This window comes from Giraffa tippelskirchi, chromosome 5, assembly GCF_054371585.1.
Source record: "Giraffa tippelskirchi isolate mGirTip1 chromosome 5, T2T-mGirTip1v1.2.pri, whole genome shotgun sequence".
Lineage (NCBI taxonomy): Eukaryota > Metazoa > Chordata > Mammalia > Artiodactyla > Giraffidae > Giraffa > Giraffa tippelskirchi.
In genome coordinates this window covers 94209415-94236334 of record NC_137279.1, presented here as the reverse complement: position 1 = coordinate 94236334, position 26920 = coordinate 94209415, and the positions used below count along the sequence as shown (strand labels likewise).

At 51.5% G+C, this 26920-nt stretch overlaps 4 protein-coding genes across 27 annotated transcripts; 3 read left to right on the top strand and 1 right to left on the bottom strand.

Annotated features, from left to right (window-relative positions):
- Positions 1-298: 298 nt before the first annotated feature.
- SHC1 (SHC adaptor protein 1) lies at positions 299-10923 on the bottom strand. Of its 22 annotated transcripts, none has more exons than XM_081494629.1 (15): positions 10795-10923; positions 10116-10593; positions 9816-9964; positions 7145-7312; positions 6524-6594; positions 5936-5999; positions 5658-5777; positions 5331-5384; positions 5090-5141; positions 4802-4928; positions 3660-3858; positions 3504-3573; positions 3291-3422; positions 2888-3126; positions 299-1935 (listed from the first exon to the last, which is right to left on the bottom strand). In XM_081494629.1, the coding sequence occupies exons 4-15, from the start codon at positions 7307-7309 to the stop codon at positions 1807-1809; spliced, it is 1422 nt and encodes a 473-aa protein (XP_081350755.1). In that variant the 5' UTR covers positions 7310-7312; positions 9816-9964; positions 10116-10593; positions 10795-10923; the 3' UTR covers positions 299-1806. The 22 variants fall into 22 exon arrangements, with proteins under 22 accessions (XP_081350755.1, XP_081350744.1, XP_081350746.1 ...); XM_081494618.1 differs by having other exon boundaries at positions 3291-3425; positions 9820-9964; XM_081494620.1 differs by having other exon boundaries at positions 9820-9964.
- A 276-nt stretch (positions 10924-11199) lies between these two features.
- Positions 11200-15102, top strand: CKS1B (CDC28 protein kinase regulatory subunit 1B). Its single transcript, XM_081494652.1, has 3 exons — positions 11200-11344; positions 13834-13961; positions 14577-15102. Exons 1-3 carry the CDS (start codon positions 11286-11288, stop codon positions 14627-14629), a joined length of 240 nt encoding a protein of 79 aa, XP_081350778.1. The 5' UTR covers positions 11200-11285; the 3' UTR covers positions 14630-15102.
- A 2230-nt stretch (positions 15103-17332) lies between these two features.
- On the top strand, positions 17333-23421 carry FLAD1 (flavin adenine dinucleotide synthetase 1). 3 transcript variants are annotated; one of them, XM_081494587.1, is made up of 8 exons: positions 17333-17483; positions 18036-18260; positions 19679-20423; positions 21298-21445; positions 21884-21982; positions 22061-22250; positions 23010-23083; positions 23198-23421. In XM_081494587.1, the coding sequence occupies exons 2-8, from the start codon at positions 18180-18182 to the stop codon at positions 23331-23333; spliced, it is 1473 nt and encodes a 490-aa protein (XP_081350713.1). In that variant the 5' UTR covers positions 17333-17483; positions 18036-18179; the 3' UTR covers positions 23334-23421. The 3 variants fall into 3 exon arrangements, with proteins under 3 accessions (XP_081350713.1, XP_081350712.1, XP_081350715.1); XM_081494586.1 differs by lacking the exon at positions 17333-17483 and adding an exon at positions 17524-17580; XM_081494589.1 differs by lacking the exon at positions 17333-17483 and adding an exon at positions 17524-17910.
- A 508-nt stretch (positions 23422-23929) lies between these two features.
- Positions 23930-24629, top strand: LENEP (lens epithelial protein). Its single transcript, XM_081494590.1, has 2 exons — positions 23930-24168; positions 24258-24629. Exon 1 carries the CDS (start codon positions 23930-23932, stop codon positions 24113-24115), a length of 186 nt encoding a protein of 61 aa, XP_081350716.1. The 3' UTR covers positions 24116-24168; positions 24258-24629.
- Positions 24630-26920: the final 2291 nt, after the last annotated feature.

Here is a 26920-nt window from a genome sequence, read left to right as displayed (position 1 = left end):
CCGTACCATCCCGCGCCGAGAGGCCGCCGCAGGGGTGCACGCTGGCCCGAGCCGCCTGGGGTCAGGCTGTCCGGGATCCCACGCCGCCTCGGTCCCCGCTGCAGACACGAACATCCCCTGGGATGGTGGCCCCGCACGCCCCACCCCGCCGCACCCTCCTACGCGAATCCCTAAGTTCTCACTCGAGCCCGACCCAAGTGAGTCCAGGTGAGGCCGAATCCGCCCTCCCGCCTCCCCTTCTGCCGTGGGGGGCGCCCAGAGCCAACAATAAGCTGAGACAGAGACCTAGAGGCCGAGGTAGAAGAAATACGGACTTTAATGAAGATTCTTTCCCTTTGGTATAAGTGAGACCCGTGAAAACATCCAAACAAAAAAGAATAAAAGGGAGGTGAGGATTTAGACAGTCCACTCTCCCTTATCTACAAGGCCTGAAGACAGCAGGACTGGCTCTTCTGTTGCTGCTGCAGGGCGCAGCCTGGAGAAGGGAGAAGGGATTCAATAACCGTGACCCCCGCCTCGTGTGAAACTAACAGCCAAACTTCTGCCTCCCCGCCTCCCAGTAGGAGGGCCAAGTTTCTCTAGTCCTAGCTTACACTCCACTTCTCTGGGTCTCTCTGGTAGAAAAGATAACGCTACTGGTTCCAACTGCCCCACAGGCCGGGGTGAGGAAAATGCCAATAGTCGTAAAAGGGCTTTGAAAAAGTCAAAGAGGTGATGTATAAATGTCATCGATTATTATCATTTTGTGCTCAGGAATAAGCTATGGAAAACAAATTAGGAAAGTAAATCTACAGCCCTAAAATATACACATATAAAATAAAAAATAAACGCAGTTCCAAACCTACCGATGGTATCTGGGGATTGTCTACTGCTTTAAAGTCTCAATGCCCCTGTTCCCACCTCTACAAAATCCAGCTGGGATGACAGCTCCGTCATCCCTCCACCACCCCTGCAGGGGGAGGCAGGACAGAGGCCAGAAGGAAGGGCTGCACTTTGGTTGTGGAGTATAACATGCATGCAACATGGGAGGGGTGGGCTTACGAAATGTATATACAGACCCCTAGGTGAGGGGCCCCGGCCAGGAGGCACTGAGCAACGGAGGGGTCCATATCTCCCCACTGGCTGAGAGCAGGGCTCTGAGGCAGTCTCTGAGGGCTGCATATCCCAGCAAGAAGGGACAGCTGCTACTCTGCCTCTGTTCGCCCAACCTAAACTGGAGGAGGTGCTGAGCAAGGACAGGACGGGGTCCCAGAAGCCAAGAAGCTGTCAGCACCCCCATCCTTGACTTCAGGGGCCCAAGAACCCTTTGCATAAAATATCTTCAGACCTAGGAGGTGGTCAAAGGCACAAAGTTTAAATGCTGGGAGGGAGGGTTGTTGAGAGGAGTCTGGGGTACCCTGAGCCCAGGGGTAGACTAAAGGTATGATTCAGTTCCCCTTCCCTGGAAGGGTGATTGCTCCACTGGGCCTATCACCACAGAACATCTTCCATTACGAGGAGGCATCCTGCCCAGGCCTCCAGCACCCACCTTGGGGAAGGGGGTATCAAGTTGGCACAGGAAAGGCCCAGGGAAGGGGGCCACTCTGTACATTAATACTTTGGTGAGGTTTGGGGAGAAGCAGGACTCTACCCCTGGTTCCTGACTCAAACCCTCTCACTCAGCTGCATGCTGAACCCAGTGTCCACAGTATCCCCAGTCCTACACAAGGCCAAGCCCACGGAACACTCCCAAGTGAGGTCCTAAGAGTCAGGGAATAGGGTGGGAGGGATTGCAGGGCATCTTCTGAGAGAGAGCACTGGGACAGGTCACAGTTTCCGCTCCACAGGCTGCTGGAGACACAGTTCGCTGCCCGCAGAGATGATGGGCAAGTGATTGTCCATGTGGTAGCTGATGAGGTGACTGACACTCTCAAAGCGGTGATCCTTTGTCCGAACCTGGGGAGTGGGAAGGGAGAAGGTCAATTCAGGTGAAGAGTCAGATAAAACCTCAGTCTCCAAGTCTGAGGAAGCTGGGATATTCAAGAGGGTTGAGGCAGGAGAAAAAGATGGCAGGAGAGGGAGGGCCCTCGGTCCTGATCATTGAGGCTTCTCTAGAAAGAGAAGCTGGAGTCCAGGAAGGGGAACACATGTAAACCCATGGCTGATTCATGTCAATGTATGGCAAAAACTATTACAATATTGTAAAGTAATTAGCCCCCAACTAAAATAAATAAATTTATAAAAAAAAAAAAGAAAGAGAAGCTGGAGACAGCTGTGGGAATGGGCAAGTCAGTGAACTGGGAAAAGGCAGAACAGACAAATCAGCCCAGAAGTCGCGAAACTGAAGGCTAGATACTCCTTCCTTGACCTGGATGAAGGCGGTATGTCTCAGAAGAGGATACACAGTACAAAAAAAGACACGCAAAGGAGGCTGAGATTGCTGTAGAAACAAGACCAAAGTTATGAGGGGCAGGGGATAGTGCAGACAAGAGACAGGACTCTGGTCTGATCCCTGAGTCTGGAGGAGCTGGGGAGGCCCCTGGCTCCTCTTGTGAAAAGTTTTGGGATATTTAGCCTCTAGACATCTGACAAAGAGCACTACAACTTCTGAAGGATGGTTTCCTTATTTGTCAAGAGAGGGACTAGTGAGATGAACACTTTCTAGCTCTCGAGGGCATAAGGTTTGGGGACTGGCAAGTACTGAAGGGAATACAGCTCAGGTGAGGGATATGAAAAGGGAAGGAACCCTAAACCACTAGATGAGGGAGATGGCAGACACTTTGAGCGAGGCCCAGACAGAGGTGCCCAGCGGACAAAGTCTAGGAAGCAGTGAGGCAGGAACAGAGCCGCAGGTAGGATACTGCACCTTCCTTTCTGCCATGCCCACCTACACCCCTGCCACACTCACCACACCCTCAGGGTCCACCAGGAGCAGGTGCTTGGGCTGCCCACTCTGCAGGCCGGTGAGCACGTACTGGCCTGGCGTGGTCGTGCTTTCCCGCACCAGGAAGTCCCCGTTGACTTGTAGCAGTGCCTCGGCCTCCCTCCGGCTCAGCTTCCCGTGGAACCAGGGCTCCCCTCGGAGCTGCTCAGCCATGGCTGTTGACTGGGGAGGTGGAGGCATTCGCAAGGCATCTTCAAAGGGCTCTGGGGATACAGAGAGAGGGCTAGGAGAGGCAGCTGACACAACCCTATGCTCACGACCCAGACCTTTAGGGAGGGGAGGCAAGGAAGGAAAGAGCAGAGAGGCAGGAAAACAGGAGGAACCAAGTGGGAAGGCAGAGACACAGAAAGGCGAGAGGCACACTTACTCATGTCAAAGAGGTCTCGGGGCGCGCTGCCATTGATGGCAGGATTGGTGGGCCCAGCCCCAGCCCCTGTTTGCCGGGCCTTGTCTAGGTTCTGGACATTGACGTAGGAGGGGTCATCAAAGAGCTCTCTGCCTGCTGAGGAAACAGAGGCTTTAGAGTGCCCCCCGCCCTGCTTCTCACTCCCCGCTCTGCCCCTCTCAGTTCCCTGCATACCTGAGCAGGCTGGCGGGGGCGGCATCTGTTTGCGGGCTTCTGGGTCTCCCCCAGCAGGCTGCCCCACAGGCTGAAGGGACCAAGACAGAGTGAGACCAGAGGCCCTAACTAGCTGCTCCCATCTAAGCCCCGCCCGCCTCCATCCAAGCAACTTACCAGCGTGGCTCCCAGGTGGCTGGGGGTCTGGGCACTGGGTGGAGTGGGTCGAGCAGCCCCTGGGAGGGCTCCTTCCCGAAGCCTCATGTCCACCACACCCCCAAGAGGTGGTTCCTTCCCCGGGAAGTCATTATAGTACTGATGGTCAGGGGGCTCTTCCTCCTCCTCATCCCAAGCTGAGCCATCAAAGCCAGCCATCCTGAGAGAGACAGGAGGAAGAAAGGAGTGTGGATGGGAGAAGGAGAACAGAACAGTGGTCATGTATTGGGCATTCCCTGAGCGGTAGGCCTGAGGCTGGTTGTTTCATATATAATCATTTCATTCTCTGGGCAACCGATAAGGCAGATACTGTTTCCTTCTCCAGTTTTTTAGGCGAGGAAAATGATCATCAGGGATAAAAAGATTTTGGTCACACAACTAAGAAATGGTCAGATGGCATCACCGACTCAATGGATATGAGTTTGAGCAATCTTCAGGAGATAGTGGAGAACAGGGAAGCCTGGCGTGCTGCAGTCCATGGAGTCGCAAAGAGCTGGACACAACTTAGCGACTGAACAACCACTACTACTGGTGGAGCCGAATGTCAGTTCAGATTTTGCCTTAATGTCATGCCCTTGATCGTCATGCGGTCTCTGAAGAGGGAGGGGAAGCACCAAGTACCAGGGAGGGGTGCTCCAGAATATTCTAACACCTCCTAAATACTCGATCCTACTGGTCTGAGGTGGGAAACGTGATCATCTCAGCAAAGAGCCATCCTCCCTTGCCCAAATTCTTGATGGCTTCTAAAGACAAGAACGTGAAGAACTAAACTACATACGGAGAGAAGCACAAAAGGACAGACCAGAAACGAGACGGCTGGGAAAAGAGAAGCCCATCTAGCCAGGGAAGAGCTGGACGTCCTGGACTGCAGCTCCGCCATGGGCACCCGACGGGAAGAGCTGGCCCTGCAGCGGGCAGGGCCACAGAACACCTTCCTGCCGGCCACAGGAAACTTAAGAATAGCAGGAAGCAGGGGCACACAGGTTATTTCCTTCCCTGCCCTTTTTTGAGCTGGAGCGTGGGAAGAGCAGCCCTCCGTTTCCAGTTCTGGTCTGGGGCCCCCAGGAGCGGGCTGCCCCCCTCCACCCACCTCTCCCGCGCACCTGTCGTGGGGGGTTACGAGCCTGGGCGGGTTCCTGAGGTACTGTTTGAAGCGCAACTCAAAGGCCTGGCCGATGGTGCTGATGACGTCCTGAGCAAGCCCTTCGGGACACTCCAGGATGTGGCAGGCTGGGGGAGCAGCAGAGGCTGTTAGGGAGCTGGGTGACAGGGGGACCATGTGGCTGGGAGGAGGCGCAGATGGGGCCCTTGGCCTCTGTCCTCGGCAGGAGGAGGCCCCGGGTCCTGCTCACCTGCCTCTTGGACAGCCAGCCCCACCCATCACACCTCACCTCTCTGATTCACCGGGTCTTTGGCAACATAGGCGACATACTCGGCTGTGTCCTGGGGTGGACAGAATCAGAAGAGCCAGTTAGCTAAACTGTACAGCCCCACCTCACTCCTGACCCCTTCAAGCCCAGACTTTCTCAGACACTGCCTCAATCCTAGCAGGCTCGCTTCTCTTGCCAGTGTCCTCCCAATCCCTAGCCCCTTACTCTCCTCCCACCACTTGAGCTCCATTCCCCAACTCACCGGGTCCCCGCCGGATGCAAATGAGATGGACTGCATGTGGTGGTTGGCGATGATCTGAGGATTAGGGCAGAGGATGGAGAAGGAAGGGAATGATGGGCATCAGGCAGTGTCAGAGTCCACTGGGTACCGCCCACCACTGGCCCAAGACCCCGGAGTCCCAGTCTCATCCTTTTGGCTTCTCAACGCATGTTCTCCTAATCTCCTCCTTCCCTACTGTTCTGCTGCTCCCAAGCCTTCTCTCCCAGTGTCTTGCCCTCATAACCAAGTTCTCGCTTAGCCCTCCCATCGATGTTTCTGCCCACCCCCTCGCTGCCTCACCCCACCAACCTGTTTGCAGTCTGCGGCCATGAGGTTGAGGCTGCTGGTGGAGACGGTCAGAGTGATTGGCATTCCAGCAAATTTCAGGTTACTCCTCCCCAGAATGGAGCTGAGTGGACGGCTACAGGGCTAGGGAAGGACCCAAGGGTCTCAGAAGCTGGAGAGTCCCCCACACCAGGAAACCCCCACACTCCTGCCTTCTGGACTTCTCCCCACCTGCCCCACACTAGCCTTCCCCCTGCTCCTCCACATCTCCCAGCATCCCTAGCCCCACCGACCCCAGGTACCTTTCTCCTCCTTGTTGCCCCCTTAGCACCCGGCACAGCCTCACACACCAGACTGATGGCCTCCCTGGGGAAAGAGGGATACTCAGACCCAGAGCCTGCCTCCCACTCAGCTGGGGCTGCCACAGGGCTGGGGGAGGGGAAGGCCAGACCAGACTCCAGGGGCACTCCAGGCTCTTTGTCGTGGTGGATTGAATTAAGGGCCTTTAATATTTGATGACACTGAGAGGCCGCTTCCTGGCTGATTGGGTTAGGGCCTCAATGGGTCTGGCCCCACCCCCTTCCAGCTACCAAATGTCCCATCCCCTTCCCAAAGGCAGCAGCAACCTTCCATCTACCCCCATTTTCTACTCCAGCTCTAGCTGCCAGCTGCCTCTGCCACCTCCCCCACAACTCCCAGGGCTGGATAATAAGGAGCCAGGTCAGAGCTGCCCCTTTACATTAAGACTTAGACTCACTTCCCTAACTCTCTCTCAACCCCCTTTACCACCCAAAGATAAGCTGTCACTAGCACCACCACCAGGTGACCCATTCTCCCCACCCAGTCATGAATCCTGGGACTGCCACACTCCTCCTCCAACCCCCACTAACCTGGTGACCTGAGTCCGGGTGTTGAAGTCGAGGGCGCGCATTGACTGCAGGACCTCCACGCAGCCCATGTACTGAGGGGAGGGACAGGAGGACACCGGTAAGCCACCTCTCCCCCCTCTTCACAAAGGGCCCTAGGACTTCTCCTTCCTTGGTCCCTCAGGGAAGTAAAGATGAAGAAGTTCTGCCCACTGCCCACGGATATATCCCACAACATGCAGGACAAGAGGGGCAAAGAGAGAAGGGTAAGCTAAGCGGACCTCATGCCTGTGGGAAGAGAATTTGGGAGGAGTGACGGGCATTGGGTGGGATGGAGTAACATCTCCAGAAAGCGGGGAGGAGACCGGAGGGGATAGTCAAGAGTCACTCATTCCAACACTTACTAAGGGCTTGTGCTGGGCTTTGTGCTAAGCATGGCAGGGTGGGGGTAGGGGAGTCATAAGGGCCCCAGACAGAGCTGGAAGGGAAGAGGTGAGAGAATTGGAGAAGGGGCAAGAAAGGTTTAAGAAACAGGACACCGAAACCAAGGGAGTTGCCGGGGAAGAGCAGGGGAAAAAAAAGAGATTAGTAAGCAAAGGAACTGGAGGGGTCTGGGAGGGAGTGGGAGAGAGGATGTTCACTCACCCGAACCAAGTAGGAAACCCCGGGTCCCATGACTTTGTCGTTGGGATGCAGCCAGCCCCGCGTGGGCTTATTGACAAAGCTCCCGTGGCGAGTCCACTCCTCGCCCCCCAGCTGGCCCCCTTCCACCCGAGTCCTGCGCCCGCCGCCTCCACTCAGCTTGTTCATGTCCTGGAGGAGGGGCAGGGGGCCTGAGTCCAGCATGGCTGCCCCTACGATCCCCTCCCCATCCTCATTTGCCCTTCCTGGCTCCCCCTTTGGCCCCGGGCGTCCCCCAGCTGGGTTGGCCAGCTTCAGGTTGCTCATCCGGGGGAAGAAGGAGCACAGGGTAGTGGGACTATCGTCCCCAGGCAAAGGTGGTAGCATGGGCCCCAGAGATGAGGCTGATGGGGATGGCAGCTCCTCCGGTGGGGTGGACCCTGAAGCCCCGTCCTCCAGCGATGACAGAGACTCATTCCGAAGTGGGTTGTACTTGGGCTTGGGGGGCAGGAGATCCATGGCTGGAGTGAGAGGGAGGCTGCTGCCCAGCCTGGCCCCCCTGCCAGTCAGGGCAAGGGGGCCAGGCAGGGGGCATCCCAGGCCCTTAGCCTGATCGGACCTCTATGTCCCAGGGATCTCAAGGGTCCTGGGGAGGGAGAGGGACAAGTAGCTCTGGCTTCCCTGGCTCAGACCCAGACAGTTTCAGGCCCCATCCCCGCCCAGCGTGGAGCCTCTTCTCAGGCAGAGAGGAGAACAGGCTGGACCTAGAGCTGCCTGGCTCCTCCCCAGGGGCGGGGAGCTAAGGGGAGAGACCAATCCAAAGGACAGTGCTGACTCACAGGCTCTGAGGGGCTGAGCCCCCAACACTGCCCCAAACCAGAACTCTGGCAGGGCAGAGCGATCCATGCCCCTCTGCCTGATCCCCCCACCCAACTGTACAAACAACAAGTAATTGAGGGAGGAGTAAAGTGGGAGTGGGAGGGAAGGATGGAGAAGTGAGAAGGACAGGAGGGCGATAAGAGGAGGTCTGGATCAATCCAGACTGGACAAGGGCAGGCCAAAGGGAGCAGGAAGCTGAGGGAGGGCGGTTGGGGGGGGGGGGTAGGTTGAGGGAGGAAACAGAGGCAGCTGGGGGTGGGAAAGGGAGGGGATCCCTGAGCTCAGCAATTCTCTTCCTGTCCTGGTTGAACACTCAAATTCCCTCAGCCTCCAGCCCCAGCCACCCCCCACCACTGCCCCACAGAGGGGTGGCAGCCCCAGGGAGCCTGGGCCATTAGCCTCCTTGGCTATCACAGCTGTGGAGGGAGCTAAAGAAATGGGAAAAGGAAGGACATGGTCCCAGTGGATGCAGGGAGGGGCCAAGAGGAAAGGCAAAGCTGTTAAAGTAAGAGGAATAAAGTCCAACCTGGGTGGCACATCAGGGAGCCACCAGGCAGGAGGTGGAGCAGAGGACCGTTTGGTGGAGGCTTGTTCTCCGTGCATAGTGCCTACCATGCCAAGGAGCAGGGGCCCAAGCCAAGTACTCTTCTGCCCCCCTCTTCCACAGCAAAGTAAGCTGTCAAGGGTAGAAGGGGTGGGGGTTGGCCAGGACTTGACACTAAAGTCAGATCCCTAGACTTGCAGGTGAACACATACCCCTCCTCTTTGATAGTGACCAGGGAAAGTGCAGGTATCCACCACAAAGCATGATGCCCCTCATACCAAGGGCAGAGTCTGGCCAGAGGAGATGGGGCAGTGCAACGGTTCTCCAAGAGAAGTGGCCAGGAAGGGACAGAGGGGCAAAAGACAAATCTGTGCTCATGAGAAAGGGGTGCCAGAAGAGGACTGAGGCTGGACACAGGGAAGAGTCCCAAACTCATTTCTTCCACCCACAGCATCCTGCCACAGCTCTGCTCCAGGGGGCCACAGAGGAAGTTGGAAAGCAACCAAAAAAAAGTAGTAGTAAAAGATACATATACCCTCACCAGGCTCACCTCGGAATTACCTATCTTTAAATTTACTTCAGAATATTAAAAAAATGCAAAGTATCGTGATTACAGTGATTAACAACCCTGACAATTAAAACATGTTAGATACTGTGCTTGTCACCGCCCCCGTAGTCCTCAACCCAGGAGAGCTTTACCACTCCATGCACCACTCCTGAGAATAAAATCTATCACTCTGTTTCCTAAGGCCTCAGCACTCAGAAACAGAGAGAATGAGGAAATTATTCTGCCAAAGCCTCACCGCCCCCCACACACACACAAACACACACCAGGATATCTTCATCTTTAGAGGTGGGCATTCTGTGGGTGCCTGAAGAATCCAGAGACAAGGAATGACCAACAGGTGTGAGCATGGTTAGAAAAGAAAGAGTTAGTAGGGTTCTTTAAATTTACGGAAGAAGAAAGGAGATTGCTACTGGGAATCTAGAGGAAGAAAGGAGATTGCTACTGGGAATCTGAACGACTGGGTGTGGGGAAGAAGTTGCATGTGGCTTCTCAGCCCAGCAGGGAGGAGGAGGCAAGAGAGGCGGAAAGTAGCAGGAAATGGCGAAAGCCTCAGGAATGTTTCCAGCAGGGAAGGCTGGGCGAGCAGGACCAGGAGAAATGCCCAGACTAGAACTCTGTTTGGGGGAGGGGAAGAGCCAGAGAAGTGGTGGGGCCTGAACAGTCCCTTAAAAAAAAAAGTCAAACAGCAAAAAGGACAATGTTACCTACACCCATTCCAAGCCACCGTCTTCAGGTGGTAGAAAACTTTCTCTTCTGTCACACCCACATGTCACACATCGACAAATCCACGGCCCTACCCAGCTCCCGTCGTACAGGTATGAGACAAACAGCTGTTTCTGGGGTGGAGTCGGTCCTGGGAGGGGAAACTCAGGGAGTGGGGCAGGGAATCTATGAGCAAGTCTCCCTCCCACTCTCGTGCCAAACCCCAAGTCCAGCCCCCTTCAAGTAGGTCCACCCTTGGAAGGGGCTAAGGGAGAGGAAAAGGGCTGCCTCTAATCTCTTACTCCTCAGAGTCAGAAATGTGAACTTTTGACTTCCTATCCAGTGGAGCCTAAGAGCTCAGGAAAACTGAGCCAAGGGCCCCAAAGAGAAAGGGAACGAGGAAGCGCAAGCAGGTGAAGTTTCTGGGATTGAAGACAAAGCTCCGGAGGCGATGACAAGGGTCCAACTGGGATAACGCTCCTGAAGGGGCGTGGCCCCTCAAGACGCGTGCACCAGAGACACCCTGGAGGCGAGGCTTCTGGACGATCCGACGTGGATTAAGGAAGGGGCGAGGCTTCGAAAGGGGCGGAACCCTTAGGGAGGCGTGGCCTCACGAATTCGACTAGTTCTTTGAGTAGTAGGGTTCTGCCCTTTTGGGAGCTAGGCTTTTGATAGACAGGGGTTAGCGGAGAATCGTCTCGAGGAGGCGGGGTTTCGGGGAATCGGAAGGACTAACGCAGGGGTTTGGAAGCATGTCTGGGGGTGGGACTTCCAGGAAAGCTGAAAGACAGGGTAGGAATGGGGACAATAAATAGAAAATAAGTCGGGGTTCGGAGAGCCCCCTGAAGTTGGGAGGTGGGACTTCCGGGGAGGGGGTCGCAGGGGGCGGGACTTGTAAGTGAAGACCGGAAGTAGGGTCCCGGGAGAGGGGTTCCGGGGTGGAGGAGTGGGTCACCTAAGGAGAAAAATGTCCCAACTCACCAGGGCTTCATGGAGTCTCCGCACCGCACCGCGGGCCGATTTGGTTCCGGATCACGCCACTGCCTCTTCAGGTCGCCGCTCCAACTTTCTCCCCGGGGCCGGCCTCCCTGGAGAAACTTTATTGCACTCACTTCCGGCCTCACTAACCCCTGACCCTCTACCTCATTGTCCCTCCTTCACCCGTCCCACTTTCCCGAATCAGCCAGTGGCAGCGCGAGGACGCGCACAGTGGCAGTGATAGCCAATAAAAGGCCTATTTTTTACTTACGCCAATTCTTGAGCAATGTTCACTCCAATGAGGACTTGAGTAGAAGCAAATCTAAGCCAATCGGAGGCTTGAAGGTGGGATTGTCCCGCCTTCCGTCAGAGAGACCAATAGAAAGCGCAGGCGGTGTGTTTGAAAGCGAGGCCAAAGAGGGTGGGAGTGCGTGCTGCTGGGAGTTGTTCGGAGGTTGGCGGCGCGGGGCTGAAGGTCCTCAGGCAGAGTGATCATGTCGCACAAACAAATTTACTATTCGGACAAATACGACGACGAGGAGTTCGAGTACCGGTTAGTGCCGGCGCGGGGGTAATATCAAGGTCATGAGTTTTGACAACCGAGGGCACGAGAAGTTGGTAACGGGGGCTGAAACAGCAGAGTTGGCGCATGCGCGGGAGGTTAACGGGAATGGGTGCGTTGAGAGTGTAAGGCGCATGCGCGAAAGGTAGGGGGCAATCAAAAAATACCCTAAAGTGATAGCGAATTTGGAAGGAGGCGTGGGTGGACGTGGTTAGAGTGTTCGAATGTTAGAATACTGACCACCCTAAGCTTTGCGGGTTTCTGGACCATTCTCTCACCTGAGTAAACTGAACTTGCCTTCGTGAGACTGCTTGTATTACAGCCACACCGTAGAGCCTTCTGGGAGAAGGTGGCAAAGGCGAAGCTTGAATTTTCCTCGAGTCTTCAAAGTGAGGGGAGTTCTAAGCCTGAGTGTTGCTTATTAATTCATGGGAAAGGGGCGTGGTTGTCTGATTTGTTTTAGGAAGGGGGGCTTCGAGGACCTGGAATGGAATAAAACGGACCAAGAACACTGAGGAAAGACTTAATATGGCTCTAATAGGTTACCGTCAAATGTTTGAAGGGCATCTACCTGGGAAACAATTATGGAGTGTTTATAGGTTTCAGGTGTTCTGCTAAAGTACACAGATAAGCCTTTAGGTCTGCTTCCAACAGACCTAAAAAGTAAGTGGAAATACTGATAGACTTCAGAAAGAAGATGATAATTAGTATGATAGAGCTATGACCAGGTAGGTTGTGGTGGGAGCACAGGATTTACCAAGCATGATAAAGAAAGGACTCCGTACAGAGTTTGCATTTGATAAACCCTAAGTCCATAATTCTAGATTAGAAAGTAAGGCAAGACAAAGAATTTTACAAATGTTGGCATTCCACTAATCTGTAGTAAGCGTTAATAGTTAAAACAACTGGAAGCCTGGTTTTCTTGTGTTTCTTCAGCCTAGTGCAGGGCTCTGAGCCTTCTGGAGAACTTGGTGTATGCTGACAAATAACACTATTTGCATTATTTTTATGCCAAATCCTTAGGAAAAAATCCCCAGCCTTGAGATTTCACTGGTGGTCCAGTGGCTAAGATGCCAAACTCCTAATGCAGGGGACCTGGGTTCAATCCCTGGTCAGGGAACTAGGTCCCACATGCTGCTACTATGATCCAGAACCCCCCCCCCCCAAAAAAAAACACTCCAGCCCTGTTTGGACCCAGTTAACTTTCTTTTCCTCAGCTGTTTTTCTCTACATCTGAATTAGGCTAACTAAAATTATGTGCTTAAATTGTCTTTGCTGGGCTAGGGAGACATCACTAGTTTCATCCTCTGGAGGATGTAAGTCTTGGCAGTGATATTTGATAAGGAAAGGTTTGTTTTGTTTTTTTGGTCTAGATAGTCCTGGAACCCAGTCTTTATGCCAGGGGCTTGTTAGGATGTAAGCTGTTTTCAGACATTTAGACTAGAATTGACTCTGCAGGGTGGGTGGGGGCGGAATCCCTTTTACTTAGCAGAGAGAGAGCATTCCATAGTTTCACTGAACATAATCAAGTCTGGGTCACCCCAATTCAAGTAGTAACTTCTTTGCTATAAAAGAAAACTTATCCTTGGTTAGGAAAGCATGGAGTCTCCCCCAAAGAAGTCTCGTAGCACATCCTTTCAGAGTTGAAAAATGAAACTGAGGATAGATTTTTAAAGATTTTTCTATTTCATCCTTGGCGGTGGGGGTGGGTAAAAAAGTCTTTATTTCACCAGCAGATAAATTCAGGTCATCTCAGATTTAGTAACCAAATGGATTGTGAGAAAACATGTTTGCCTTCAGGTTTTTGTAAAATTGTAAAACTTAAAAATAAGGGAGGGGATTGTGGACATTTTTATACATAGGCCATAGAAATTTATATAAGTATAAACGTATAAATAGATATCTTGTTGTTAAGTCGCTAAGTCGTTTCCAACTCTTTAGGCAACCCCATGGATTGCTAGGCTGCTAGGCTCCTCTGTCCATGATATTCCCCAGGCAAGAATACTGGAGTTGGTTGCCATTTCCTTCTCCATATATTTGATTTTATGCTCTGGCTCTTCCACACAGCACTCCCTGATAGGCCTTTCCTCTCTGAAATCACTTCTCTCCCTTCCTTACCACCCTGTTCAGAACCACCTTTAATTATTAACACTGTGTGTGTGTTCTGGGGCTCCCGTTATATTGTTTAAGAGTAATCAACTAGAGGACTGTAATGTATCATCAGTGCCTGGAATTTGGGTGCTCATTCACGGGTGTTATTCATTAATATGTACTTTCTAATATACTTTCATGAGAATTTACGTAACTTGGCCTTTATTTCTAGCTGCCTTTGCGCTACGATAAGATTTTATAAACTCCCTGCCATTACAAACTGGTTTCTCTTTTCTTGTCTGTCTTGGCTTTACCTGCTGGCCCCCTTGTCTGATAGATTGTACCCAGTACTGATACAAATTTCCCACCTTCCCATGTTTCTATTACAGGCATGTCATGTTGCCCAAGGACATAGCCAAGCTGGTCCCTAAAACTCATTTGATGTCTGAATCTGAATGGAGGAATCTTGGTGTTCAGCAGAGTCAGGGATGGGTCCATTATATGATCCATGAACCAGGTCAGTGCAATGGCAGAAAGCAACCATGTAGGACCAAGGAAATGAAGAAATGATAGGTGGGGATGATTTATTGGTTTCTTAACTCACCAGCCATCTAGAAAAACAGGAGTAACCAAAAATAAGAAATAAAGTATCTGGGAGGTTCAGATACAACCTGTCACTGGAGGGGGGGAAAAAAACAAAAACTCCTAATCTCTAATTCAGTCAGAGAAAATATATATATATATATATATATATATATATTTAAAGGCCACATGTATCTTGGTGTAGAGGTTATGGCCTCTTCATTCTCCATCAGAAAGTGAATTTTGAGATGTGTTCCAAATAAACCAGGGAAAGTATATTTCTCGATAAGGCACCAGACACCAAACTACCAGGCAAAACTAATAAAGGACACCCCGGGGCTATAGAAACATAGCAAGAGAACTGATATTAACAGTTCTGTGCTTGGCACACAAGCCAGGCTTCTGGGTCTGTTTCTAAGGCCATATGCTTAAATCTTCATTTAGTTACAAAGATCTAAGTGGTGATAGCTGGGAAGTGGGAGTGGGATACACTATAGGTTGTGCATAGGATGGTGTGATTTCACTTACTGTTTAGATCTCACTCTTGCAGAACCTCACATCTTGTTGTTCCGGCGGCCACTGCCGAAGAAACCAAAGAAATGAAGCTGGGGAGTCACTTTTCAGCCTCAAGCTTTACACAGCTGTCCTCACTTGCTAACATCTTCCTGATGACATTATTGTGTTGCCTTCTTGTTTCTCACTTTGATATTTAAAGGATTTTCAATACACTGAATGTGCTGGTGACTGCTCTGCTTCTTGAGCAGAACTGACAGGAAGGACCACAGCCCAGCTGGATGAGTGAGTGCTCTCTGGGTTGCAGCCTCAGCTAAGTGTGACCCCCAAAATCTACATGAGCTCTGAATCCAGCAGAACACTCTTGACAGATGGAGAAAGCATCTGAGAATAAGACCACAGCTATTACAGGGATTGTGTAAACTTGGCTGTTTGGTTTTTTCCTGCCAGGTGTTGTGTGTATGTTGATTTATGTTTCAGTATATTGGAAACTTTCCATTTTATTCCAAGAAATCAGTTCCATGTTAAAAGCCTTGATTAAAGAGGAAGTTTTTATAATCTAATTCTCTAATTGTTAAAGTTTTTTCCCCCCTCGTCTCAGGGCATCACCCTCACTATCGTGGTTCTAATTATATGCCCTTCAGTAAGATAATGAAGCTCGGATCTTTGTTAATATTGAGGTTTGTTTTAGCATTCAAGTAACTGGTTTGTAATCTACTTTAAGTAGGCTTTGCTGTCAAATATCTACTGAAATATATTTCACTCTAACTACAGGCCTAAGAGAGGTTATATAGGGACAACATCATCTCATCAAAACAAATCAGTTGTTTTCCATGGTCAGGTACTGCCATTAACGTAGTCTGATTTTTTTGAAGGGCACACAAGGGTTCTTGGGGCTTCCCTGTTGGCTCAGACGGTAAAGAATCTGCCTGCAATGCAGGAGACCCAGATTCGATCCCTGGGTTGGGAAGATCCTCTGGAGAAGGGAATGGCTACCCACTCCAGTATTCTATTCTTGCCTGGAGAATTCCATGGACAGAAGAGCCTGGCTGGCTATAGTCCATAGGGTCACAAAGAGACTTTACACTTAACAAGGGTAAAGTGAGGCTGCTCGTATACTCTACTTCCTGACCAGCCTAAAGCTCCGGCACACCTATGGCCTGTTCACTCCACAGAGTGGTTTGGGAGTGTGTTCAGTGGTTCTTACTTTGGCCAACCGTTAGAATCACCTGAGGAGCTTTAAAGTGCTGATGCCTGAGTCATTCCCAGGGAAGTTGACTTAATTGGTCTGGGGTATGGCCTGGATAAGGGGATTTCAAGCATTCTTAAACAGGTAGTTAGTGCACTGAGCTTTGAGAAAATGGTTGTAAACTGTGGCTATTTAAGAAACATTTTGCCAAATAATAGCTTACCTTCTACTTTTAATAGTAGTGCTAAGGGAGATTAATCTTCCCACTTTCTCTTATTTTTCACTCATTTATTCCTAGAGCAGTAGTAGTCAGCAGTAGTTTAGGTGAGGTCCCTGGTCCAGAAGCATCAATATCACCTGGCAACTCCTTAAGTGCCCATTCTTGGACTCCACCCTGCTGCTGCTGCTGCTGCTAAGTCACTTCAGTCGTGTCTGACTCTGTGCGACCCCATAGACGGCAGCCCTAGACCTACTGAATCAAACTGAGGGTTGGACACAGTGACATTTTCAGAAGCTCTCTAGGTGACTGGTGCACACTAAGTTTGAGAACCCACTAAAAGACTCGGAGCTGATGTTGAGGGGCAGGGAGGGGCTTGTCAAATATCACCATGATTATTAAGAAAGATACTGTAACATATGGCTTATGCCATTAGGAAAGCCCAAGTTTGTTTTTTTAGAGCCGAGACTCCCTTAATTGGAAAAACAACAAAACTGGGCTTATTACTTGAAGGTTCTAGAAGCCTGGCTCTAGCATTCACTGTAGTGTTTTTGTGGTTTTTATGTGGCATCTCTTCACCTTTTTGAGCCCATTTGTAAAATGGGCATATCTGTTAGAGGGGTTTTAGCAGAGTAAAATGAGGCAGGTGTGGTTCAGTAGTTCTCCACATGAAATTTTAGATCTTTACCACAAAAAGCAATGGCATCAGCATGACAGGAGGGTTTGTTAAATGCAGATATCTGGCCCCACCCAAACGGCCAGAATCCTGTAGATTTAATCAGCATATTAAAAAGGCCCCCAGACGATTGGTAGGAGTATTAAGTACTTTTAGACCAGAGACAAGTAAAATAAGTGGAAGCTGAGAATCCAAAGTGGACATGTGGCCCTCCCTTTGTCGCTGCCCTCACTTGAAGCTACAAGACCAATTAACTGAGAGGTTATGTTTAAAGCACCATCTGGAACAAGGTGGGGCAAGACTTCGTTGTCAAAAAAGTTGAAGTAATTAGCTTTATCGTTTATAACAGAGACAAATGAAAGTTCCACACAATAAAAGCTCACCACCAGGATCTCATTAGCTCACAGGCAATCGTGACAATTTTTCTTGGTGTCCGTCCAACTTCCACTTGCTACAGTGTAAAATCCCCTTTGACATCAGTGCCAGCCCCTGACCCCTCAGAATGAGTCATGGTTCATGAATAACAGATAGTATGTGCATGCAAGAATCTGAACACAGCGGAGGTAAGAGTCAAGCGTCTCTTTACTTCCAGCACCAGAAGGGAGCACCACAAACACCTTACAGCCCCTTCAGCCCCCTCGACTGACTCCTTCCACTCAGGTTCTTTCCTGAGAGAAAAGCCCCGCCCCCCGGCTAAGGCCCCGCCCCCTCGCTTCCGGGTGAGCGTGGCCACGTGGTTGTCTCCAATAACAACCCAGCACTACTCCCGCCCTCTGGCTTAAGCTCGCAAGCGATGGTCGACTACACCAATGGACCCATAGAAATAGTCTGAGCGACGGCCAAAATAGCCAATTAATATGAGGTGAGTGTGAGTCTGAGGCGGGACTCTGAGTACGGAAGCTGCCCCGAGACAGGAGGAAAGGAGAGAGGGAAAGACCCGGTGAAGGGGCAAGAGGCAGGTGAGAACCTGGAAGAGCTCAGCAGTCTGAAGCGTGGCGGGAAAAGACAGGATTCTGGGCTAGAAAGGGTGTGGAAGCCTGCTGAATTCTGGTCGGTGGTGAAAGGAGGGAACGCATTTAAAGGGGCCAAGGCCCAGGATAAGGTAGACATTTAAAGGGACAGGTGCCCCAAAGAGAAGAGACATATAAATATAAAAGTGCAGATGCCCTGAATAGAGCCGACCCTAGAGGAGCCGAGCTCTGCGGACAGAAGACATTTTTAAGTGGTAGGTTCGGGAGAGAAGGACATTTTAAGGAGACTAGGACGGAGCATAGAAGACATTAAAAGAGGTATGGGCTAGAGTTTAAGAACACGTTTATTAAACGGATAGTGATAAAGGAGTCGATTGTCAAGGGCCTGATGAGGAAAACTATGCACTCCTCCTCTTCCCCATTGTCCTTTCTGGCTCCTCCAGGTTCCCTCCACCCCGGAATCCCTGTTCCCAGGCTATGATCCCCAGTGCCCTGTAGACCTGGCGGGCCCCCAGTGCTTGCGACCCCTATTTGGGGGTCTGGGTGGCTACTGGAGGGCCTTCCAGCGGGGCAGAGAAGGCAGGACCATGGCATCTAGGGCCTCTGAACCTCTGCCAGGGCGCAGCGTGACGGCGGGCATCATCATTGTTGGAGATGAGATCCTCAAGGTGTGTCTGGGACAGAGGAGGGGGAGGGGGCAGCGTTCTCCGGTCCTTGGGAGCTTGCTCCACGTTCTGGTGAGGGAGGGTGAACCAGGGTGGAAGCCCTCTTGCTGCAGTAGGGCCCTGGAGTGAGTCCAAGATATTGGAGGAAAAGTGACCCTTATTCTTTCAATCACTCTGTTGAAAAACTTGTAACAAAGTCCCTACAAATTGCCAAGCAGTATGGTAGGGGGAGGAGGACCTTTACAGAAATGACAAGGAGTCCAGCGTGTATAGGAGGTACAGGTGCATGTATTACTTCAGAGTTATGTCCAACCTATTTGGAAAAATGATCAAAGCATTCAGGAGAGATAGAAGGAAAGTATTAGAAGGGGAAAATCTCTTCTGAATGATCAGGGAAGTCTCACTAGAGGTCATGGTGGGCATCAGGTTTGTAATAGTAATATTGAGTGCTTACTAGGGCCTGGCAGTGTGCTTGTATTACATCACATATGTGATTTTCCTAATCCTTACAACAACCCTATGATGCGGGTACTTTTATTACAAATCTCAATGAATAGATAATGAGACTGAGGCTCAGAAAGGTTGAGAAGCTTTCCCTGAACAGCTAGTAAGTCGTAGGTGGGATTCCAACTTGATTCGCATTTACTCCAGAGCCGACCTTAACCGCTAAACTCTATAGAGAAGTAGAAGGAGATGGGGCTGGAAAAGAAGAGTGCATACACACCATAGATACACAGCCTCGAATATTCTGCAAAGGAATTTGAACTTTATTCTGTATATGGTTGGAAATAACAAGTGACTTTTGAGCCAAGAGTGACACAATCACAGTGACATGTTAGGAAGGTTGCTGCGGAGGCCTAGGGCAGAGTGCTGTGGCAGGATACTGGGAGCCTGGCCAGGGGTCTCTTGCCACTCTCCAGGTGAAAAGTGCCAAGGACTTGTTTGGTGGCAGTAGGAACAAAGAAGAGAGCAGATGGAGAGACATTTCGGAAGTAGAATTGACAGCATGAAGGGCCTGACAGGCTGCAGACAGTGTCTGAGGATGCCACTGACCGAAGTGACAACCGCCAGGAATCTGAAGATGCCCTTAAGCACTTGGAGCCAGGGGACTGAAACTGTCATGGTTGATGAGGAAGTGGATGAGTGGTCCACATAAAATTGATAATTGAATCCATAAGCAGGGAGGAGGTCAAGGTCAAAGCGCAGAGATGGAAGCCCAAGGTGGATCACATTACCCCTGACTCCATTCACATGGATTTTCCCACTCTTGGGCTCAGTGTGGGCTTGTGGGCTGGTGGAGGTGGGTGTCCCCCAAAGAGCAGAGTGCTTCATCAGCAGGCAGTTGCAGCTTGATACTTCCTCCTTTGCCCTGCATCCCCATAGCACTGACACGCTCATCTTCCCCATCCCCAATCTCCCAGGGACACACTCAAGACACCAACACCTACTTTCTGTGCCGGACACTGCGTTCCCTGGGGGTCCAGGTGTGCCGAGTCTCTGTGGTACCCGACGAGGTAGCCACCATCGCAGCTGAGGTCACAGCTTTCTCCAGCCGCTTCACCCATGTCCTCACAGCAGGGGGCATCGGCCCCACACATGATGATGTGACCTTTGAGGCAGTGGCCCAGGCCTTTGGGGACGAGCTCAAGCCACACCCTGAGCTGGAAGCAGCCATCAAGGCCCTAGGAGGGGCAGGCTGGGAGAAACTGTCGCGGGTGCCTGCCTCTGCCCGCCTGCATTATGGCACAGATCCTCGCACTGGCCACCCCTTCCAATTCCCACTAGTCTCCGTCCGAAATGTCTACCTCTTCCCGGGAATTCCGGAGCTGCTGCGTCGGGTGCTGGAAGGGCTGAAGGGGCTGTTCCAAAACACGGCTGTTCAGTTCCACTTGCGGGAAATGTATGTGGCGGCTAATGAGGCCTCTATCGCCCCCATCCTGGCTGAGGCCCAGGCCCATTTTGGGCACAGGCTTGGCCTGGGTTCCTACCCTGACTGGGGCAGCAACTACTATCAGGTGAAGCTGACACTGGACTCGGAGGAAGAAGGGCCCCTGGAGGAATGCCTGGCCTACCTGACCGCCCGTCTGCCCCAGGGATCAGTGGTCCCCTACGTGCCCAATGCTGTGGAGCAGGCCGGTGAGGCCGTGTACAAACTCACTAAGTCAGGTAGGGGCCTCCTGGGGAAGGGGCAGAAGGCACCAGACCACTGGTGCCACCCTAGGTCTTAGGAATGGTGGGCTGTTGGAGGCTTGCTGCAGATCCAAGAGAAGGTAGAAGATAGCTACAGCAGATTCATTCATTCTTCCAATAAATATCAATTGAGTACCTCCTTTCAGCAACATTGTGCTGGGTGTTGGGGGTTTAGCTCAACAGGACAGAGGTACCCCTGCTCTGGACAAGGAGTTTTAACAGGAGAGGGGGATGTTATAAACAGGTGATCGTGCATGAGGGGTCAGTGATGAGGGGGTTTCCACAGCAAGGAGATCAGCCTTGATCTGGGGTTGGAGAAGGCTTCCCTGGGTGATAAGGAGGATTTTCACATGGTGCTAGTGGTAAAGAACCCCCTTGCCAATGCAGAAGACTTAAGAGATGCAGGTTCAATTCCTAGGTCAGGAAGATCCCTGGAGAAGAGCATAGCAGTCCACTCCAGTATTCTTGTCTGGAAAATCCTGTGGACAGAGGAGCCTGGCGGGATATGGTCCGTAGGGTCACAAAGAGTTGGACACAACTGAAGTGACTTAGCTCGCACAGACGCAAGAAGAATTTGGTTAGACCGGGAGATGGGCAAGAGGAAACAGTGTGAAAGAGGGAAGGAAGCAGCATGAGCTTTAGGAAAGTGAAAAGAAACCAGGATCTCCAGAGGGAATACACTGAGGTGAAGAATACCGTGAGGTATGGCTAAATGGCGGGCAGGGGGCAGATGAAGGAATTGAACACTGGGAACATAGAGAGGGGCTTAAGCAAGGGCAGCTTGGCCCCTACTGCTCTTTGACAGCCATATATATCTTAACTGATGCCCTCTTCCCTGCCTGCCTGGCAGGGTCTTCTCTGGGGGAGAAGGTGGCAGGCGCCCTCCAGACCATTGAGACTGCCCTGGCTCGGTACAGCCTCACCCAGCTCTGTGTGGGCTTCAACGGGGGCAAGGACTGCACTGCCCTCCTGCACCTCTTCCACGCCGCAGTGCAGAGGTGAGCTCACCCCTTGGAGGCAGACTCCAGAGATAGAGCTGCCCCATTTGCTAGTTCCCCATCCTAAGAAGCAGGAAGGAAGGGGGGTGTCTGGGTGGGACTTGGCAGGGCAGTTCCATTCCTCCCCATATTTATTGAGCATCTGACACCTGCCTGGCCCTGGGTATGGATGTACGAGCCACCTTCCCCAACCACAGGGAGGTCACAGTCCTGTCGAAGGGGTAAGGCCTACATACTAGAAAAGGGTGTGGGCTCCAGATTTGAGAGATCAGAGTGGGCTTGCCAGAGGAAATGGGTTCTTCCCTTCGGATGAGAAGGATGAGGAAAAGGAAGAAGGAAAGGGTGTCTATCCCAGTGGCCAAAGGGAACAGAGCAAGCTCTCTGGGGAGCGTTTCCCTGCCCATCCTGGCAAGCCAATGGATCCTACCCCCTCCCCAGGAAGTGCCCTGATGCTCAGGAGCCCCTCCAGATCCTGTATATCCGCAGCATCTCCCCTTTCCCTGAGCTGGAGCAGTTTCTACAGGACACCATCAAGAGGTACTAGGGGCCTTGGAGATTTGGGATCCCAGAGGGGCTTAGAAGGGCCCACTCCTGACTTCCGGCGCTCTTCCTCAGGTACAATCTGCAGGTGCTGGAGGCTGAGGGAGACATGAAGCAGGCCCTGAGTGAGCTGCAGGCACGGCACCCCCAGCTGGAGGCTGTGCTGATGGGCACCCGGCGCACTGACCCCTACTCCTGCAGCCTCTGCCCCTTCAGCCCCACCGACCCAGGCTGGCCTGCATTCATGCGCATCAACCCGCTCCTGGTATGGGAAAGGGGGTTTATCGCCTTCAGTCTCCTGTCCCCTCTCAGTCATTGCACCCTGGCTTCCTGGGGTGGGAGGGTTAGACCCTGGGGCTTGGATGAAATGGCCCCATCAGCCAAGGGAGTCAGTGCTATTTGTTCGTTCAGCCTTTTGATCAGTTTTTATTGAGCACTAATTCAACATCAAGCATTGTGGACTGAACAGTGTCTTAGACCTGTGCTGTCCAATTTGATAGCCGTGAGCCATTTATTTATACTTGAATTGTAATTAATTGAAATGAAATACAAATTGCTTAAAAAAAATTGAACTGTATACTTTAAAAAGATGAATATCATGGCTTGTGAATTATATCTCAATTTTTTAATTAAATACAATTCAAACTTCAGTTCCTTAGTTGTACGTTGTACTAGCCTTATGTCAAATGATTACCATGTTAGACAGCATAGATATAGACCATTTCCATCATTGCAGAAAGTTCTGCTGGACAGCACAGGCTTACACAAATAGCCTTAAACAGCCTCTCCCTTTCCTCCTGGAAATTACATGCCAGTGGAGGGTGGATTGAGAATGGGGAGGGGACAGGATGGTTTCTCTCATTGATTGGCCTACACAGAGCAAGATATACCAGAGAGTTTAATAGCAGGCCCTCCCTCAGAGGCTAGAGGAGCAGAAGAGCAGGGATAGGCCCTTTCCCAGGTGGATGAGGATAGATGGGGGAGGGGGAGTATTTGTGACTCTGCTCTGACTCTGGCCTCCCAGGACTGGACCTACAGAGACATCTGGGACTTTCTGCGCCAACTGTTTGTCCCCTACTGTATCCTGTATGACCGAGGGTAAGGTGTTGGGGGAACAGGATGGGTATGTGGAAGACATGAGGGTGCCGGGACTGGGAACACCAAGCCCACCACAAAACCACCATACCCTCCACCACCCCCACCCCCACCCAGCTACACGTCACTGGGAAGCCAGGAGAACACAGTACGGAACCCGGCCCTGAAGTGCCTGAGCCCAGGAGGACAGCCCACCTACCGTCCAGCCTACTTGCTTGAGAACGAAGAGGAGGAGCGGAACTCCCGCACGTGACCTCCCACTCCCACCCTTTTCAAGGAGGGAAGGAAGGAAGCTGTCCTGGGGTCTAACCTGTCAATAAACCACCTCTCCTGTGCCTGTTGCTCTGGCTGTGCCTTTGTCTTCCTGCTGCAGGGAACAGGAGAAGCAAAAGGAAGCCAGGCCCTGGCAGCTCAGAGCCCCCAATGCTCACTCTAAGGGGCATGGGGCGCAGACAGGCTGGAAAGGAGCTCTCACTGATGATTTTCAGTGCCAGCCTCAGCAGGAGCCCACTAGAGGGCAGAAGCAGGGAGCAGTGCCAACCCTGGGGGGCTGGGGGGAGGGACAACCAGGCAGTGGACCCAGGGTTTCAAGACCCAGGCTGGAAGAAGGGAAGCTGAGCTGGCCTGGTCATGGAGGATGAAAGATGGAGTGGCCAGGCCCTCCTACTAACCCCATCCCAGCATCCCTGGGCACAGGGGCTGACTCAGCCCATTCTCGGGCCCAGAACCTTCCCTGTGCTAGACCCTGGGGCCCTTGTGCCCACAGTCATGAGGTCTGAAGGGGGTGGGGACAATGTTGATAAAAGGCACTGGACGCGGCTCCCACACCCTTCCTCAGCTGCAGCCCACATGCAGCCCCGGACACAGCACCTAGCCCAGGCCCTGCCCTTCTCCCTTGGAGGGGTCCTGCGAGACACCGGACTTCGGATTCCCATCATGAAGATGGGCACAGGGTGGGAGGGCCTGCAGCGGACCCTGAAGGAAATGGCCTACATCCTCCTCTGCTGCTGGTGTATCAAGGAGCTGCTGGATTAATGGTGGCGGAGACCTGCCTCCACTCCACGGGCACCATGGCCGGCATCGCTCAGGTGGGCAGGGTAGGGCAGACAGAAAGGAGGCATGGTTGCAACTTCTGTGGCAGAGCCTGCCTCTCAGCTTCCCATTCTTCTTTTTTTAGCACCCAGTCCAGCGTCCATCAAGACTCCCGGGGCCAGCTGTGCTTGACCAAGGATGGGCCACAAACAACGAGTGAAGTGCTATCCTGTTTCAAGTTTGTGCCATCTGTCAGACCTGCCTTGTCTCTGGGCCTCTGTTCCCAGCCCCGACCTCCAGCACACCTCTGGTGCACAGGAGCTTGGCCTGCTGGCTAGGACCCCAGTAAGACTGCAGCAGGACCTGGCACTCCTCCAAGTCTGGCTTGAGGAGCCTACTGGCCCAGATGGCTGATCTTACCATACCCTCCCAATACCAGGAATGGCCTGCCCCGAGTCTCTCTGTTTGAGAATCACTGAACTGTATGTGTAATAAATAGGCCTTGAGACCAACAGTTCTAAATGTCTACAGGGGAATCAGAAAAAGTCGGCACCGGAAGAGTCTGGGAGCCAGGGAGGAAAAGAGGTTGTCCTGGATAGAAAGACTGAAAGCCAGGTTTCCTGACTCACTGTTGCCTGGGTGGGGAGGGCATTGGGTGGAAAGGCCAGATTCCTCCCAACTTGTAGAAAGGGAGGAGTCTAGGTTGGGTGGGGTCTTCTATGAGGCCCTCCATGTAAGGCTGGGAACCTAAATAGAAGACCTGATCTGGCCAGCTCCCTGCTCCTGAAGATGTTGGGGAAAACACTGAGCTGGTACTAGTTCCCAGCTTACAGAGATCAGGCCCTGCTCCTCTAGCTCACACACAAAGCTGCAAGAGAAAGCTGTCCTGCAGGCTTATGACAATGCACAGGACACAGCCAGAATGAGCAGAATTGACTCTTTGCTTCCCCTTGGCAGCCACCAACACATGCTCTCCCTGAATCACTCCCTGGGGTCAGTACACACCAGTTATTTACATCATCTTGCTCCTGCCTACTGACATGCCCACTCAGACCCCCACAATCTCAGAGCCAGCCAAAGTGTCCCTTGGATCTCTACCCAGCATTCTCTGGGGCCCAGTTATGCCTTTCCCTCATTCTATCCTGGGACAATGGCCTGAAGGTGGTGTATGTGACCCTCTCCCACTGCCAGGGACCAGCTCTTCCTCAGACTTCTTAGTTAACTCCTTTTCCTCTGGGCTTGTTTTCTTTTTGTTTGTCAAAGTAATATATGCCTAGAGTAAAGAACTCTGATAATTCTTTATCCCCTAGCACCTATCCCCTAGCTTTCCTCCCCAGAGGTAAACATGGTGACCCGTTTCTGGGACAACATTCCAGAGAGTCTATGCATTTACTGCATCTTCATTCATTTTTTTTAAGTTTCAGGTGTACAGCAGAGTGATTCAAAATTTTTATAGATTATATTCCATTTAAAGTTATTATAAAATATTGGCTATATTCCCTGTGCTGTACAAAATATACTTGTAGCTTATTTATTTTATACATAGTAGTTTGTACCTCTTAATCCCCTAGCTCTATCTTGTCCCTCCCCCTTCCCTCTCCACTAGTAACCACTAGTTTGTTCTCTATATCTTATATTCATTCATTTGTTTTGTTTTTTAGATTCCACATGTGAGTGATAACATACCATATTTGTCTTTCTCTTTCTGACTTATTTCATTAAGCATAATACCCTGCAGGTTCAACCATGCTGTTGCAAATGGCAAAAGATTCATTCGTTTAACATATATTATTGAGCATCTCCTATATGCCATTCTGGCTGCTTTGAATACAGCAGTGAACAAAATAGATCCCTGTACTTATGGAGCTTATGTGCTGGTGGGTAGAGACAGAAAATATAAACATAAAAACAAGCACATTGATGTTATTAGGTGATAAGCGCTATGGAAAAAGAGCAAGTTGAGCTAGGGATGGGAGTTGGAGCAAGCCTAGTAGGCCATGGTAACAACCTGAGATTTTATGCTCAGTGAAATAAGGAACTGTTGCAGGCAATTGAGCATGAACTGATTTTTTTATTTAAAAGGTTCACCCTGGCACTGGGTTGAGAATAACCTTTAGGGGACCAAGGGTAGAACAGTAGAGACCTCTTAGGAGATAACGGGCACAATTGGGGCCAGATGTGTTGGTGGCTTAGAGCAGGCTTACAGCCATAGAAGTGGAGAGAAGTGGCTGCATTCTGCATATACTTGTCCTTCTAGTTAATAACATACTCTACACCCCGCTCTGCACCTTGCTGGTTTTGCTTCACATACCTTGTAAAGGAGTTCATACCAGTATATTTACAGCCTGTCCATTCTTTTTTATGGTAGCATGGTACTCTATAGTACTCCAAATCAAGGCTATTTCTTATCCCTGGCAGCCCTGCATCCACAAAATGCAGGTCAGTGTTCTTCCCTGGTGTCTCCAGGGCCCCAGGGCACAGCAGTGAGAAGGTCCTGAATCCACCCAGAGAGAGCTTAGTGGTAGAGGTGGATAAAGAATTCACCTTCGCCTCTGAATTTGGAGTTCCCTTTACCCATTGTAGCCTCCACCCTGCTTGGCGGGCTCCAGCCCTTCCCTCACTCGAGAAGTCTGCCTCCTTTTCATTTCTTAGACCTCACTCCCGCCGAGCTGCAGCAGTGCTGAAGGTGGATCCTAAAATCTGGGGCTTCTGACTTTGCCAGGGGAGGGGATGTCTGGCAAGGGCCACTGGGGAAGTGGTAGGTGGAGGAAGGCAGGGCCCAGGGCTGTAGCCCGTGGTAGGAGCTGA